At 53.6% G+C, this 16,652-nt stretch overlaps 1 protein-coding gene across 1 annotated transcript; it reads right to left on the bottom strand.

Annotated features, from left to right (window-relative positions):
• Positions 1–150: 150 nt before the first annotated feature.
• LOC149521834 (uncharacterized) lies at positions 151–1,713 on the bottom strand. Its single transcript, XM_089772718.1, has 2 exons — positions 318–1,713; positions 151–192 (listed from the first exon to the last, which is right to left on the bottom strand). The coding sequence occupies exons 1-2, from the start codon at positions 1,692–1,694 to the stop codon at positions 151–153; spliced, it is 1,419 nt and encodes a 472-aa protein (XP_089628844.1). The 5' UTR covers positions 1,695–1,713.
• Between the last annotated feature and the right edge of the window lie 14,939 nt (positions 1,714–16,652).

Raw genomic sequence — 16,652 nt, 5'->3', positions numbered from 1 at the left:
GTGCTGCTGGGAGTGGAGGGGGTGAGGCTTGTAGCAGTCGGGTTGGGGGTGGAGGAGGTGGTGGTTAAACCGGTGGAGGTGGCGGTGGTTGTAGGAGTGGAGGTGGAGGTGGAGGTGGAGGTGGAGGGAGTGGAGGGGGTGGTGGTTGTTTCAACAGTTGATGTGGATGGGGTGGCAGTTGTAGCAGTGGTGCTGAGAGTGGAGGGTGTGGTGGTTATCACAGTGGAGGGGGTGGTGGTGGTAGCAGTGAAGGTGGAGGTGGAGGGGGTCGTGGTTGTTCCAGTTGATGTGGTGGTTAAGGGAGTGGTGATTGTTGCAGTGCTGCTGGAAGTGGAGGGGGTGGTGGTTATAGAAGTGGAGGTAGTGGAGGTTGTAGAAGGGGAGGGTGTAGTGGAGGGGGTGGTGGCTGTTCCAGTTGACATGGTGATTGTTGCAGTGCTGCTGGGAGTGGAGGGGGTGAGGCTTGTAGCAGTCGGGTTGGGGGTGGAGGAGGTGGTGGTTAAACCGGTGGAGGTGGCGGTGGTTGTAGGAGTGGAGGTGGAGGTGGAGGGGGTCGTGGTTGTTCCAGTTGACGTGGTGGTTAAGGCAGTGGTGATTGTTGCAGTGCTGCTGGGAGTGGAGGGAGTGATGGTTATGGGAGTGGAGGTGGAGGTGGTGGTGGAGGGGGTGGTTGTTTCAACAGTTGATGTGGTGGTTAAGGCAGTGGTGATTGTTGCAGTGATGCTGGGAGTGGAGGGGGTGGTGGTTATGGGAGTGGAGGTGGAGGTGGTGGTTGTTTCAACAGTTGATGTGGACGGGGTGGTTATTGTAGCAGTGGTGGTGGGAGTGGAGAGGATGGTAGTTATAGAAGTGGAGGTTGTGGTGGAGGGGGTGGTGGTTTTTCCAGTTGACGTGGTGGTTAATGGAGTGGTGACTGTTGCAGTGGTGCTGTGAGTGGAGAGGGTGGTGCTTGTAGCAGTCGGGGTTGTGGTGGAGGAGGTGGTGGTTAAAGCAGTGGAAGTGGAGGGGGTGGTGGTGGTGGGAGTGGAGGTGGTGGGGGTGGGGGTTGTTTCAACAGTTGATGTGGAGAGGGTAGTGATTGTAGCAGTTGGGCTGGTTAAGGGGGTGTTGGCTGTAGTAGTGGTGCTGGCAGTAGAGGGGGTGGTGCTTGTAGCAGAGGATGTGGAGGGGGTGGTGATTGTAGCATTGGGGGTGGATGTGGAGGGCGTGGGGGTTGTGGCAGTGGAGGGTGTGGTGGTTGTAGCACTTGAGGTTGAGGTGGAGGGGGTTGTGCTTGTAGCAGTGGAGATGGAGACCGTGGTGATTACAGTAGTGGGGGTGGAGGTGGAGGAGGTGGTGGTTGTTATAGAGGTATTGGTAGTTAAAGGGGTGTTGGTTGGTGGAGTAGATGTCCCACAATATTCACATCGTGGGCCCCAGGTCCCTGGCGGGCAGACGCAGTCTGTGCCGATGGTGGTGCCTCCATTGTGGCAGTCCTGGCAGCTGTCCCTGCAGTCACAGCGCTCCCCCGCGAAGCCCGGAGGACAGAAGCAGCGGTGTCCGATGGCTGTGCCACCGTTCTGGCAGGCCGTGGTGGGGTCTTCGTACTCACAGCGGTCGCCCCACCAGCCCCAGGGGCAGATGCACGCTGTGCCGTTGGGAGTTCCACCATGCAGGCAGGACACTGGAAGAAACAACCACCTCATTTTTACCATGTGGTTGAAGTAAACAGGCCTCTTCCTGACCTGGAGTGAACCCAGGAGTCCAGCTCCCAGTGCTCTGACCCTCCTGCTTCCACTGCCTTCCTTGAGCTGAGTGAGAACCACGGCACCCTGGCTCCCAGCCCTCCCCACTGTAACGCACCAGCCCCCAGTCCCCTCCCAGAGCTGGGGAGAGAACCCATGTGGGTGAGCTAAGGAATGGATCTCACTGCCATGCCCCCTTGGCTAGTGCCCGCAAATCCACATAAATCCGCTTTATAGCTGGGAATGCCAGTGCCCACATCCAGTGCTCTTTTTTGCTGGTTCAGATCCACATTTTGTATCCGCCCTGGGCTCTCCCCTTGTGCTGCTTTGTAGCATGGAGCACATGTGGTGCCCAAACCCCACTACCCAAGGCAGAGTAACTGGGTAACAATGTCTGGCTGCCAGAGCCGACCTGAGCGATTCTTGCACCCTGGGCAGAAATTATAATTTCACCCGGTGGCGGGGGGCGGGGGCGGGGGGCGGGGAGTGGAACACTCTTGCCTCGGGGAGGGGGCACTTGAGGGCCTGGGAAGCCGCTCCCACCACGCCCCAAGACCAGCATCTGCCGGAGTCATTTGCATGTGCGGCCCCCCCTCCCAGCTCAGGAGCACCGCGCAGTGTCCCTTACAATCAGGTGCCCCAGGCTAGGGCCCGGTCAGACTGTAGCCTGGGCTGGCCCTGCCGGCTGCTTCCACTCACCTACCGCACCCAGAGTGCTAGTGGTGTTTTCTGTGCCTGCTCCTTTGGCTTTACTCTTGCTGGCCTCTGTCTTTGCCGAGCTCATAGCAGGGACGGTTAGATCGAGAGCAAGGTTGTGTCCATCACCCGTTCCTTTGTCTGCACGGATCCTGGCCTCCCAGCCCTGCCCTGGTGTTTCTCTCCTTGTCTCTTGGGTGTCTGCCGTCCATCTGCCTTGGAGCGCTGCGGAGAGAATGTGGCACAGTCTGTTAGCAAACTCTGGTGCTGAGCACCGGCCATAGCCCTAGTAGCTCACTGTGACGTTAGCGCTGCAACCACTTTGAAAAATTTGCACCAAATCTTGGGCAAAGTGGGCTGGGGGGTGTCTGTGAAAAGCTGTTTCTGTTTGTGCTGTTTGTGGGCATGTGTCATGGTCGTACTTGAAGACCTGATCACTGACTTGTGTCTGTATTTCAGATGTCAGCCCCTGGGTAGCCCCCACCCAGCAGCTCGTCAGTGTGCCTGGGAAAGGCTGTTCAGAGAGATTGGCCTCGCCAGGGACAATTCAATGGGAGACACCAACAGCACCGAATGCAAACCTTCAGTCTGGACTGTGGGCCCTGGCCTCCGCCTGTAAAGGCCAGAGCCAGGCATGGACAGTGACTGCCTCATGTGACAAGCTCCATCTTGGGACATACACAAGAGCAATGGGCTCTGGCTGCAGCTCCAGCCCTGGGGGAGGGTCTCCCAGTGCAATGGAATAAACAGAGGCACTGACTCTTTCACAGCGATGTCCCTTTCCCACAATATACACCATTGAAATTACGGTTTTCAATTAATTAAAGTTAAGTAACAGGAAGAGCAAAATTTTCAGCCACTCGCTCTCAGACTCTAAAAACCCCGACTTTCCTAAATGAAACAGCTGGAAAGGGCCCTTGTTTGCTGAGCAGGATCAAGTTTTCCGTTCAGCTTCTGTGGGTGTTTAATCTCTGCCTGGGGAAAGGCCTGTCTGGCCCCTCAGGCTGAGGGGCTGCAATAACCATGTTCTATGGCTAGGCCTGACAAACAGGAAACAGATTATTCTAGAGTGGTTGGCCACTTAGCTCCCACCATGGAGCTGCTACCTAGCAACGGGCATGGCCAGCGCAGCTAGGTGTCTGACACCGGTCTGGAGGGCAAAGGCGAAGGGGCGTGTGAAAGCTAGAATACCACAGGCATGAGTCACGAGAGAGGAAACGGGATTGTTCAAGTAAAGAGCAGGAAGGGCGATGGGATTTGTAGCGAAAGCTTCTACAAACAGAATAGGAGCCATCGAAGCAAACAAACGAGTTAGGCCCAAGTTAAAAACAGGAGAACAATGAAGTAGGGCTCAAGCACAGCACATGACAGGCAAGAGCTGAAAGGAAACTAAACAAAGATTCTTCTGCAAAAGGTGAAATGAAAGGGTGGGGAGGAAAGTGCATGTGGCCTCTCTCCCTGCTCTGTACAATCTCTGGATAGATTCAGCTCTTGCAGGCAGGAGACCAGTCTCTGACATGTCTAAAGTACGTGGTGCTATAAAACCCTGCCCACTAAAATTAGCAGCTAAAGATTCATTTCTATTTCCCCACCTCCTCTGATGAGGTACCCACGAAAGTTCATGATCCTAGACCAGGGATGGGCAATAATTTTTGACAAGGGGCCAGGACGCTTCTGTGCTTCTCCACTCACAGACTGATTGGTCTGGGGGTGGGAAAGTGTGCAAAGTCCCCCCTCCCCTCCCAGAGAACTGACTGCTATTGTGAACGGCTAGGTACCTGTGCCCCTGGTAGTGGGAGGAAACTGAGTGCTCCCTGCTGCTGCCTACTGGTCAGTCAGGGCCTACCTGGGGAGGGGGAGCATGTGAAGTCTCATGCTCCTGACCCTGCCCTGCTGAGTCAACTACTACAGAGCAGCAGTGTGTGGTTAACTGAGTGCTGAGCCCCTTGCAGGGCGGAAGGAGCACCCCCTCGCTCCTAGCAGCATGGGGGCAGGGCAGAAGGGGACTTTGCGCGCTTCCCCTGCTCCAGGCCAATCAGGGCCTGGGGATTGGGGGGGGGGGGAGAAATGCATGAAGTCTCCTTCTGCCCTGCAAGGGGCTCAGCACTCAAAGTCAACCACACACTGCTGCTCTGTAGTAGTTGACTCAGCAGGGCAGGGTCAGGGAACAAGAGACTTCACATGCTCCCCCTCATCAGGTAGGTCCTGACTGACCAGTAGGCAGCAGCAGGGAGCACTCAGTTTCCTCCCATCTGCGGAAGTGGGTCTGGCCCACGAAAGCTCATCATCTAATAAACCATCTTGTTAGTCTTTAAAGTGCTACATAGTCCTGTCTTTTGTTTCACTCCCACTACCAGGGGCACAAGTAGTGGCAGAGCAGCTCTGCCTCGGGCTTCCTGTAGTCAGCCGCTGGTCAGTTTCAACAGCGGCTGAATCTGGACACAGTTCCGACTTACATACAAATTCAACTTAAGAACAAACCTACAGTCCCTATCTTGTATGTAACCCAGGGACTGCCTGTACTGTCAAACAGCATCTGTCCCCACACACAGAGAAGAGGCTTCCAGCAAATGGTGTAACAGTAACGCTGCCCAACTCATACAAGGAATCTTCAGAAAAATCATCAGACACTTGTTTGGATTGGAGCCATCAAAATCTGCAAGAGCTGCCTGCCCTTAGAGATGATTTTCAAGAAATGAGCATACAGGAACACAGAGTTGGAAAACATTGTGTAATGGATCCAAAGCAAAACTAAAACTAGAACTGCCCAAGGAATGACCCAGCACTAGCTAGCAGGAAATGCGTTTTATCGCAGGGGGAGGCACTTGCGTTTTATCGCAGGGGTAGAAACTTGGTGGCTCAAGAAGCATATCTGACCATTGATGAAAATGCAAGAGACCAAACCCTTACAGCATTTCACAGAGTTCAACATTAACCTTTCCCAGCCAATTCAACTCAGACTGCTCTGTGAAGCGTGGACACCAGCCATTCTACCGGGCTACGTCTAGACTGGCCCCTTCTCCGGAAGAGGCATGCTAATTTCTAACTTTGGAATAGGGAAATCCGCGGGGGATTTAAATATCTCCCATGGGATTTAAATAAACATGTCCGCCGCTTTTTTTCCGGCTTGGGGAAAAGCCGGAAAAAAGCGTCTAGACTGGCGCGATCCTCCGGAATAAAGCCCTTTTCCAGAGGATCTCTTATTCCTACCTGAAGCAATAGAAGCAAGACATGAGACATCATTCCTCCACTCTACTCTGAGCTATTTAGGCCTCAGCTGAAGTATTGTGTCCAGTTCTGGATGCCACCTCTCAGGAAAGACTTGGAAATTGGAGAGGATCCAGAGAAGAACAGCAAAAACTGATGGAAGATCTAGAAAACATGTTGGCTGTGTCTAGACTTGTCAGCTGTCTACACTGTCTGCTTGAATTTCCACAAGAACACTGACGATCACATGTAAGAAATCAGTGCTTCTTGCGGAAATGCTATGCTGCTCCCATTCGGTCAAAAGGTCCAGTGTAGACAACTCAGATTTGTTTTGCGCAAAAAAGCCACAATCGCGAAAATGGCGATCGGGGCTTTTTGTGCAAAAACAAGTCTAGATTGGCACAGGCGCTTTTCCGCAAAAAGTACTTTGGCAGGATGCTTTTCCGCAAATCTAGACGCTCTTTTCCGCAAATGCTTTTAATGGAAAACTTTTCCATTAAAAGCATTTGCGGAAAATCATGCCAGTCTAGACGTAGTGGCTTTGTGGGGCAAGAGTGAAAGTACTGGGTTTGTTCAGTTTGGAAAAAAGAAGACTGAGAAGGGACATGGTAGGAGCTTCCAAGTAACTAAGGATATGTCTACACTACAGCACTAATTCAAACTAACTTAATTCGAATTAGTTAATTTGAAATAAGCTAATTCGAATTAGTGCATCTAGACCTAAAAACTAATTCTTATTAGTGTTTTGCTAATTCGAAATAGTATGTCCACATTGAGTGGACCCTGAACCGAGGTTAAGGATGGCTGAAAGCAGTGCCGGCAGGGCATCAGCTTAGGACTTAGAGTGGGGAGCTGCTGCCTCAGGCTAGCTGAGGGCTGTGCTTAAAGGGACCCGATCCCCACCCCAGACAGACAGTTCTCAGGGTTCCCCACTTGCTTGTCTAACTCAATGAGGGACAGTAAAGCAGTCCTGTCTTGGAGTTCCCTGAGTGCCCGCACTCGGCACATCACAGCACTCGGCCATCAGCCCGGCTGCACGTGACGCAGGCTGCCATCCGGGGGGGCTGAAACAGGGGGCTGTCAGGATCCAGGAGGCCCTGCAGGAGGGTTTCCACCCCGAGGAACCCGCACCCAGTCCTCCCCATCGGGGGCTCATGCCCCATTCCTCCATCACCTCCTTCCACTTACCCCTCCCTAACCCCCCTTCCTGATGTAAAAAATAAAGGACACGTGTTCAAAAATAGAAACTCTCTTTATTGAACAAAACTGGGGGGGAGGGGATTAACTTCTGGGGAGACTGGGAAAAGGAGGTGGGAGAGGGAAAGAGAGAGAGGATGGGAGAGAGGAGGGGAAACCTGGAAAGAGGGAGCTAGAAGGGGGAAGCCAGGGAAAGAAGGAGGAGGGGAAGTATAAAACTGGTACGCCATATCTTCAGTACTGTGTACAGATGTGATCTCCTCACCTCAAAAGAGATATTTTGGCCTTGGAAAGGGTTCAGAAAAGGGCAACTAAAATGCGTCGGGGTTTGGAACAGGTCCCATATGAAGAGAGGTTAAAGAAACTGGGACTTTTCAGCTTAGAAAAGAGGAGATATGATAGAGGTATATAGAATCATGAGTGGTGTGGAGAGAGTGAATAAAAGAAAGTTCTTCATTAGTTCCCATAATATAAGGATACCAAATGAAATTAATGGGAAGAAGGTTTAAAACTAATAAGCGAAAGTTCTTCTTCACGCAGCACATAGTCAACCTGTGGAACTCCTTGCCGCAGGAGGCTGTGAAGGCTAGAACTATAACAGAGTTTAAAGAGAAGTTAGATAAAGTCATGGAGGTTGGGTCCAAGGAGTGCTATTAGCCAGGGGGTAGAAATGGTGTCCCTGGCCTCTGTTTGTGGAAGGCTGGAGATGGATGGCATGAGACAAATCACTTGATCATTGTCTTCAGTCCATCCCCTCTGGCGTACCTAGTGTTGGCCGCTGTCGGCAGACAGGCTACTGGACTAGATGGACCTTTGGTCTGACCCAGTACGGCCATTCTAAGCTCAGGGCTCAGGGTCAGGGGTCTCACTGGACCAACTTGATTTTCATGCAAACCTGCTCCTGGGTTCGCATGTGGCCTTTGGTGGCCAGGCTGGCAGCTATCCTGCCCTAGACGGCTGCATTTCTGTGCCTAGTGCAGAGATTATGGGTGTTAGAGGCCTCCCCCCAAACCTTGATGACGTCCACAATCTTCGCACTAGACCGGGCAGGAGCACACCTCTTGCGGCCCTGGGCAGGCTCCTGGAAGCCACCAGCCTGGTTCTGGGAAGAGGGGGAGGGCTGGGTGGCAGTGGGTGGCTGGCTCATGCCATGCCAGGTGCAGGGTCTTCTGGCTGGGTGCTGGCAGGCTTGCAACTGGCACAAGCACTGTAGCCAGACCGTGCCCCTTTAATGGGTCTGGGGCCAGGAGGGGGGCAGAAGAGTTTCCCTGGTTTGGCCCAGAGTGGCCATCAGGGCAACCTGGGAAGGGCTAGCCTCCCACTAGTTCAAATTAAGTGTCTACACAGCCCTTAATTCGAACTACTTAATTCGAACTAGGCGTTAGTCCTCGTAGAATGAGATTTATCTAGTTTGAATTAAGCGCTCTGCTAGTTCGATTTAAATTTGAACTAGTGGTTTGTATGTGTAGCCGCTATTAAAGTTAATTCGAACTAACGGCTGCTAGTTTGAATTTACTTTGTAGTGTAGACATACCCTAAAAGATTGTTAGAAGGAGGGAGAAAAGTTATTCTCCTTAAGCTCTGAGGCTAGGACAAGAAGCAATGGACTTGCAGCAAGGGAGGTTTAGTTTGGACATTAGAAAAATCTTCCTTATTGCCTGGGGCTATGCCTATGTTATGGGGTTTTTCTGGGATAATCCCGGAAAAACTCTGCTACATCCAAGGAACATGTCTGCTCTTTTGTTTTGATTTTTGCAGAAGAGCAGACGCGTTCTTTCAGAAGGCCTGTTGTCATCCTCCCACGAGGAAGAAGGGCTCTTGTGAAAGAGGAGACTTTTCCAAAATTTGGCCCAGTGTAGGTGGGCCAAATTTCGGAGAAGCCTCTTTCAAAAAATTATTGCCAAAAGATATTCAAATTGCAGAGAGCAAGATAGCTAAGGAGAGGAGGAGCGTGGGGACGGGTAGAGGGGGTGCATGGGGTTGGGCAGAGGGGGTGTATGGGGATGGGTAAAAGGGGTGCATGGGGACCACAGGTAAAAGAGGTGCATGGGGATGGGCAGAGGAGGTGCATGGGGACAGACAGATAGATGGATGGATGGATCCCGGGATGCCTGGGGATAGATAGACCGGTAGGCAGGGTATCTGGGCACTGACAGACATGTGGCATCGGAAGCGCCCTGTGTGTGTGTGTGTGTGTGTGTGTGTGTGTGTGTGTGTGTGTGTGTGTGTGTGTGTGTGTGTGTGTGTGTGTGTGTGTGTGTGTGTGTGTGTGTGTATTACATTTCCCATGGCACACACACTGAATCAGCTGCAGCTGCTCCTCTGGGCCAAAGCACCCCGCTCCAGGCTGCCACGTCTCTCCAGCCCACGTGGTCACAGCATTCAGGATGCAAAGGATGCTAACACAAGCCTGAGGGGACTCCAGGAAGGCTTGAATGTGGCTAGGAGAAATGGAAAACCCAGGCTGGACCAGGCACCCCCTGACAGTTCACACCCAGTCTGCAGCGGCCTCTCCCAGCACCATGGCAGGCACCAGCAGCATCACCTGGCAGCCGCCCTTGTGCTTTCCAGCTGTGTCACTCTCCCAGGGCCAGGGCAGCTCATGCCAGGAAAAGGTGGGGGCAACGGGGCAGGGAAGCCTCAGTGTGAACCTTGATCCACATTAGCCAACGAGCCAAGGAAGGCGAGGCCCAGACAAGAGAGCCCAGCTAACGAGTACACGAGTCTGTCGGCTAGTGAGCCCTTCATTTTCTATGTCCACGCTCAGAATGAACGTTGTTATGTGCACCAATGTGCAGGTGACGTGCAGTATGGAGATGCTTGCGACATGGAGATGTTGTGCAATATGCAATTGACATGTGACATGTCACCTCTATATCAGTGCACATAACAAGTTCATGCTGCACATGGATGGGAAAAGGGGGCAATTACATAGGGGCCCCGCATTTCAAAGGGGCCCAGAGGTCCCCGCCCCTGCTGCTGTAGCAGTGGCAGCAGCAGGGAGCTCTGGGCTCTTTTGAAACAATATTTATATAAGGGGTGAGTGTGTGTTGAGATAGATAGATAGATAGATAGATAGATAGATAGATAGATAGATAGATAGATAGATAGATAGATAGATAGATAGATAGATAGATAGATAGAAGGGAGGGAGGGAGAGAGAGAGAGAGAGAGAGGCAGGGAGGGGGGAGGAAAGAATGAATGGAGGGATGGATGAATGAATGCATGGAGAAAGGCGGGAAGGGAGGGAGGGAGAATGGAGGGATGGGTGGGTGTCTGGGGATTTGTTAGCGCAGGGGGTTTATTTGTTCATTCCCAAGTATGCAGATGAATTGGAGAACTGGTGTGAAATGAAGCCAATGAAATTCAGAGAGACCCGGTGTGGCTGCAGGCCGGGGCTCCCGGGCCAGGCGGGTGCAGTTTGCTGGGGACACAGATGGAGCTTGGTTAACAAGGTGACACGTGCCAGCTAAAAGCGACTCTCTTTGTGGGGGCATTGCCCAGAGAATGGGCTGCCGGGCACCGAGCGCGCTGCTCTGCTCAGCACAGGGGAGGCCTCAGCTGGATCTTTAGGGGAGCGGGAGACAAACTGGGGAGCGGCCAAAGGACACCCCAAGGGCTAGAAACCCGCCCCAGGTAGAAAGGTCCCAGCCAGGCACTTTCAGCAGGGCAGAGGGGGACAGATGCCCGGGCTGCAGATCAGGGACGGGCTGGTCCAAGGGGGTGGGGTCTGGCTCTGGGGCTTCTGTCGGTGGCACAAGGAGCAGGGGGGTCACACGGCAGAGCTTGGGTTTCAGGAAACGCCGTCTTGCTTTCAGGGCAGGAGGCCTGGGAGGCTCGGGGCGCCCGACGGTTCTACAGCAGGATGGATGAATACCCATCAGGGCTGGGTGTGAGTACAGATCCTGGCTCAGTGCCAGGGCAGGGGTGCTCAGAAGAGAAAAACCCCACAAGGGCCCTTCCAGTCCAGCTGGGGTCAGGGCCCCACAGTGACAGGGGACCAGGCACAGAACATCTGGGGCCACCAGCTGCTGCTCCACACGCTGGCCGGGCTTTTGGGGGATCTTTGGACTGCGCTTGGTGCCGTTGACGTAGGATGCGCTTTGTGACTGTTTGTGGCCTGTTGCCATGGCAGTGGGGAGGGTGGGGAACCCTTCAGAGGCTGTGGAGTTGCTGGATCCTTCGTGCCTAGTTAGCCGGGCCCTTATCAGCAGCCAGGTTATCAGCGGCCCCGGTCGTAAAGCGGGCCAAGGTCTGCCCTGCGAGCAGCTTGCGTCCGGGAGGGCGGGCTGGGTCAGGAGCATCTTCCCAGCCGTTTCTGGCTGCTCTTCCGCCCCACCCGAGCTCAAAGTCCAGCCTCTGGGGTCATGACTGCTGGGACGCTGACTGTGACGCAGGAGGGACCAGGCTTGCTAATTGTCATCATCCCAGCCCAGTGAGACACACGACGGACGCGCCTCTTTCGCACCAGGCATGCGTGAGAGATAACAGCCCTACTACCGCTGGTAGCGACCACACTCCCACTTCGGGAGGGCCTAGTCCAGTGTTTCTCAAACTCTGCTCTGCGGAGCCCCAGGGGCTCCATGAGACATCTCCAGGGGCTCCGTGAGGTCTAATGCAGCCAACATCAATAGGTACAACACATACAGTCAGTGCATATGGGGCTTTCTGTCCAACCATCTATCCTCATAAATCCCCTCTCTCTAACGGTATGTCTACACTACAAAGTTAATTCGAACTAACAGACGTTAGTTCAAATTAACTTTGATAGGCGCTACACATGCAAACCGCTAGTTTGAACTTAATTCGAACTAGCGGAGCGCTTAATTCGAACTAGGTAAACCTCATTCTACGAGGACTAACGCCTAATTTGAATTAAGTAGTTCGAATTAAGGGCTGTGTAGCCACTTAATTCGAACTAGTGGGAGACTAGCCCTCCCCAGCTTGCCCTGGTGGCCAGGGAAACTCTTCTGCCCCCTCCCCTCCCGGCCCCAGAGCCCTTAAAGGGGCACGGTCTGGCTAGGGTGCCCGTGCCAGGTGCAAGCCTGCCAGCACCCAGCCAGAAGACCCTGCATCTGGCACGGCACGAGCCGGCCACCCACTGCCACCCAGCCTTCCCCCTCTTCCCGGGACCAGGCTGGCGGCTCCCAGGAGCCTGCCCGGGGCCGCAAGAGGTGGGCGCCCGCCTGGTCTAGTGCGGAGATCGTGGACCTCATCCACGACCTCCGCACTAGGCACAGGAAAGTGGCCGTCTAGGGCAGGATAGCTGCCAGCCTGGCCAACCAGGAGCAGGTTTGCATGAAAATCAAGGTGAGACCCCCGACTCTGAGCCCTGAGCTTAGAACATAAGAAACTAAGAACGGCCGTACTGGGTCAGACCAAAGGTCCATCTAGCCCAGTAGCCAACAGCGGCCAACACTAGGTACTCTGGAGGGGATGGACCGAAGACATTGACCAAGCCATTTGTCTCGTGCCATCCATCTCCAGCCTCCCACAAACAGAGGCCAGAGACACCATTTCTACCCCCTGGCTAATAGCACTCCATGGACCCAACCTCCATGAATTTATCCTTTTCCCAATCTTCCCGAGTTTTGTTCAATAAAGAGAGTTTCTATTTTTGAACTCATGTGTCCTTTCTTTTGTACATCAGGAAGGGGGGCTAGGGAGGGGTAAGTGGAAGGAGGTGAGGGAGGAATGGGGTACGAGCCCCCAATGGGGAGGACTGAGTTTGCTCTGCGGGCTCCTCGGGGTGGAAGCTCTCCTGCAGCCCCCCGATTGACCTCCCCTCAACGGATGGCAGCCTGCAGAAAGTGCAGCCGGGCTGATGGCCGAGTGCTGTGATGTGCCCAGTGTGGGCACTCAGGGCACTCCAAGCCAGGACTGCTTTGCAAGTGGGGAACCCCTGAGAACTGTCTGTCCGGGGTGGGGGTCGGGTCCCTTTAAGCACAGCCCTTGGCTAGCCTGAGACAGCAGCTCCACACTCTAAGTCCTAAGCTGATGCCCTGCCGGCACTGCTTCCAGCCATCCTTAACCCCGCTTCAGGGTCCACTTAGTGTGTACATGCTAGTTCGAATTAGCAAAATGCTAATTCGAACTAGTTTTTAGGTCTAGATGCACTAGTTCGAATTAGCTTAGTTCGAATTAACTACTTCGAATTAAGTTCATTCGAATTAGTGCTGTAGTGTAGACATACCCTAAGGATGTATCAAGGCAACAGGGATTTTTTGAAAAGTGTCCTTTTTTCATAAAATCTTTACCTGCGTCTAGACCGCTGCTGTGTTCCTTCGAAAATAAATCGAAAGAATGTGTCGGTTTTGTTGACCGCAGAAAACCTCGTGTTACGAGGACGAATGCCTTTTATTGAAAGTGCTCTTTCGAAAAAAGGCGCTTTGCAATGTAAACTGTGCTTTTTCGAAAGAGAGCATCCAGCCTGCCTCGGTGCTCTCTTTCAAAAAAGCGGCTGCTTTCTGAAAGTACTGGTTGGTGTCTAACTCTTTTTCAAAAGAGGCTTTTTCGAAAATGTTGTGTAGTCTAGACGTCGCCTCGGCGTACATCCTCTCCCTGCCCCCTACTCCAGAAACACCCTCTATCTCTCTATGATGAATGTGAGAATTTGGGGGAATATTTTACGAGCACTTTCCATGCCTCGGTTTACCCTGCTCGACTAGTGCTCGGCTGCACCGAGTGTAACTGGGAGGCTGGTGCTGGGTGTGTCAAGGATTGAGCTGGGTACATTCACACAAACAAAGAGCCTGCAGGTACCAAATGGAAGGCCAGCGCTGACCTCAAAGGACCCGCCGGCCAGGCCATTCACCTCTAGCTGCCTCAAGCCCAGAGCCCGCGGCTGGGAAAGCCAGGGACAGGTGTGAGTGAATGAGGTGGCCGCAGGCTGGTTGTGAGGCTATTGGGATGACCAGCAGCGTTCCCTCTAGCCCTTTCCACCCCACGCTGATTGCTCCCAACTGGCGGTGGGCTGCGTGGGGGTGCACTGGTGGCTTTCCCCACTGCTCCCATTTGGCCAATCACACTGCTCCCCCATCCTCCTCATGCCAGGCCCTGGACTCCTACCCCCTCACACACACACACACCGCCAAGACCCCAGCCAGCCCCTGCCCCTTCCTTCCGATCCAGAGACGCCCTCTCACCCCCACAGCCACCTCCACCTTTGCCCCAGCTGCCTTTGCCAGAGCGCTGCTCCCTCCAGCCGCAGGCGGGCGCTGGGCCAATGAGCTGGGCGGCACGTGACTCTCTTCTGAGAGCCCGTGTCATGAATCATGGGCAGTGTGAATGGTTGGCATGAGTGAATCAACAGCAAATGAGCTGAAGAGAGGCCATGCTGAGGTCCTGGCAAGAGCCCTGGAGGATTATGGACTTGTTTACAACTTTAAGGAAGAGAACTGTGTGAGATAAAAGAACTGTGTATGCACGTGGAGGCAACGTTTGCAGCATTGCCTGATAAGAAAAAGTAACAAGGGAAGAATCTAACCAAGGACAGACCATTGTTTCTCACTTATGGTGAGACAAGCGGTGCAAAAACTCGATATTTCTGGATCAGTCGTGGACACACCAGTAAGAAGAAAGAGGTGTCACTAATGGGCATCACCCCACCTGGACTGCGAGTATTGAGAGGATGGCATCTCACTGGACTGGCCCCTGCCGAGGGGATATATACCACCTCAGTTTCCCCCACGAGTTGGAGTCCATCGATTTGGCATATTGGGGTGACGTGCACGTCAGACTTGAGCCTCAACCCAATTAATCAACATTACCTGGGGTCTGGCCAGCCCCAGAAGGTGAGTGTGTGTTTGTAAAATTGGGTTAAGAATTAGGCTGCTAACTTGGGTTAAGGCTTAGATGTTGATTGTTAATTATTCCATTTAAATATTGCTTTTAATGCTTGTGATGCCTTTTAATATTGTTTTAATTGCTTCGTACTAAATATACATATACACAGGGCTCAATAAATCATGTTATCTACACACCCGTGGCGAATAGATTACAAGCCGGCACAGCTGGTGCAGCCTGATTTGCGCATGCGCAGCTCACAGAACCGCACGGCTGGTGAGCGGGGCCTGGCGAGCCCTGCATGTACATATACATATAGGTCTTTTAAAATTGTTCCAGAATTGCCTGCAATAAAACTTATTAAAGGTATGTTTAAGATACTGTGAAAGACTCTTTTGTTCTGTGAATGCTGAACAAATGGGTAGTGTGATATGGCTTGATCAACCTGATCACAATGCCCTGTTGTGACACCCGCACAAGTGCCCGGTATACAGGGGACACTGGTGAGCAGACGTGAGCACACGGAGAGAGGCCGAGAGGCAGCCAGAGCACGTTGTGCTGCATTCTGGAAGCGCCTGCCAAGCTTTGGCTGTGATTCCAGCCAGCTCCTTCTGCACTGAGTCTGCTCCCTCGCCCAGAACACAACACACCACCACTGATGTGCCACCCCGCTAAGTTAAGTGTCTGCCACTTCTGAGCTGGTGCCAGCCGCCGGCCGGGATTTCCCCTTCTCTTCCTGGCGGGCGCACGGCTAGAGCTCTCCCCAGGGACAGGCCATTGGGAAGAATCGCACCCTGTGCAAACCTACCCCCAGCGCTGCAGAGGGACAGCTGCAGACAGCGCTGAGGAGGGAGGACAGGAGAGGGGGAGGGATCAGCCAGGACAAGCAATGCGAGACTGCAGCTCCCTCGAGGTTCGCAGGGTTTCAATGTGGACTAGTGGCAAGGAGCAATGGGGGCAGGCCAGGCCTCGCTGACAGACACCCCACCCTGAAGCAAACGCCCACAGGCAGCTACACACGTCACAGAAACACTGACCCCGAAATCGATCCCTGCAACCAGCCCCCTTGCCAGCTCGCTGCTGCCCTACCCCAGTGGCACCATCGTAGGACAAAGCACAACGCCCCACCATCAGGGGCGGCTTCACCTGCTTCACCCCTGCTCACGTGGAATATGGCATCAGGTGTCAGCAGAATCCCTCTGCCGGGGACACTGGCCACAGGGGCCTCTCTCTGTGCAGCAGAGCAGTGGACACACCTCAGACCGCAGACGCCAGCAGGAGAACACGTCTCTCCCTGGACACGCCGTGAGAGACTGGAAAGTTGTCGCACTTGAGCAAAGCCACTTCAGAAACTGCCTGCAGCCTGAAACGCGGAGCTGGGATTGACGGGTGAACTTGGCACTGCCAGGCTGGGTCTGAATAGAGACTGGGGGGGCCTGCTCCCTACCAAGGGAATTTCCCCTCGTTCAGTATTCACACCTTCTCCTCAACTGTGGGGAGTGGACCGCATCCACCCCGACTGGACTGAGCTCCTTAGCACAGGTCCTCCCCACAGCACACCCCTCTCTGTACGTGTCTCTGCCCGACGGAACTTTCCACTTCATGCATCTGATGAAATGGGCTCACACATGCCAGAGAGGCTGAACAACCAGTGTGTTGGTCTATACGGTGCCACAGGACCCCTCGTTGGCTGTTTGGTCCCAGGAGCCTGGGCCGTCTCAGTGGGGACAGAGAAATACATGGAAAGCTAGCAGATGGCGAGTGGACACAGAGACGCCTTCGCTCCAACCCTCTCTCCGCTGTTAGAACAGCAAGTGGGTGGAATCTCACACAATGTCTGTGCTCCAAAAACCGAGCGACTGGACTGAGCAACTGGCCAGCGGAGGGTCACTCGGAGCCGCAGGACAAGACTCAAGCAAGAGCCACTACCCGGAAGTTGCAAGACAAAGAAGAATCAAGCTGGAAATAAGGTGTGCGTTTTTCACCTGGAGGCTATCCCTTTGGATTTAGACTCTGTGGATTTTAGGGGTGCCAGGACTTGGG

Source organism: Pelodiscus sinensis, chromosome 22, assembly GCF_052426305.1.
Source record: "Pelodiscus sinensis isolate ZL-2025 chromosome 22, ASM5242630v1, whole genome shotgun sequence".
In the NCBI taxonomy this organism is placed as follows: Eukaryota; Metazoa; Chordata; order Testudines; family Trionychidae; genus Pelodiscus; species Pelodiscus sinensis.
Note: the sequence above shows the minus strand (reverse complement) of the source record. Positions and strands in the feature narration are given on the sequence as shown.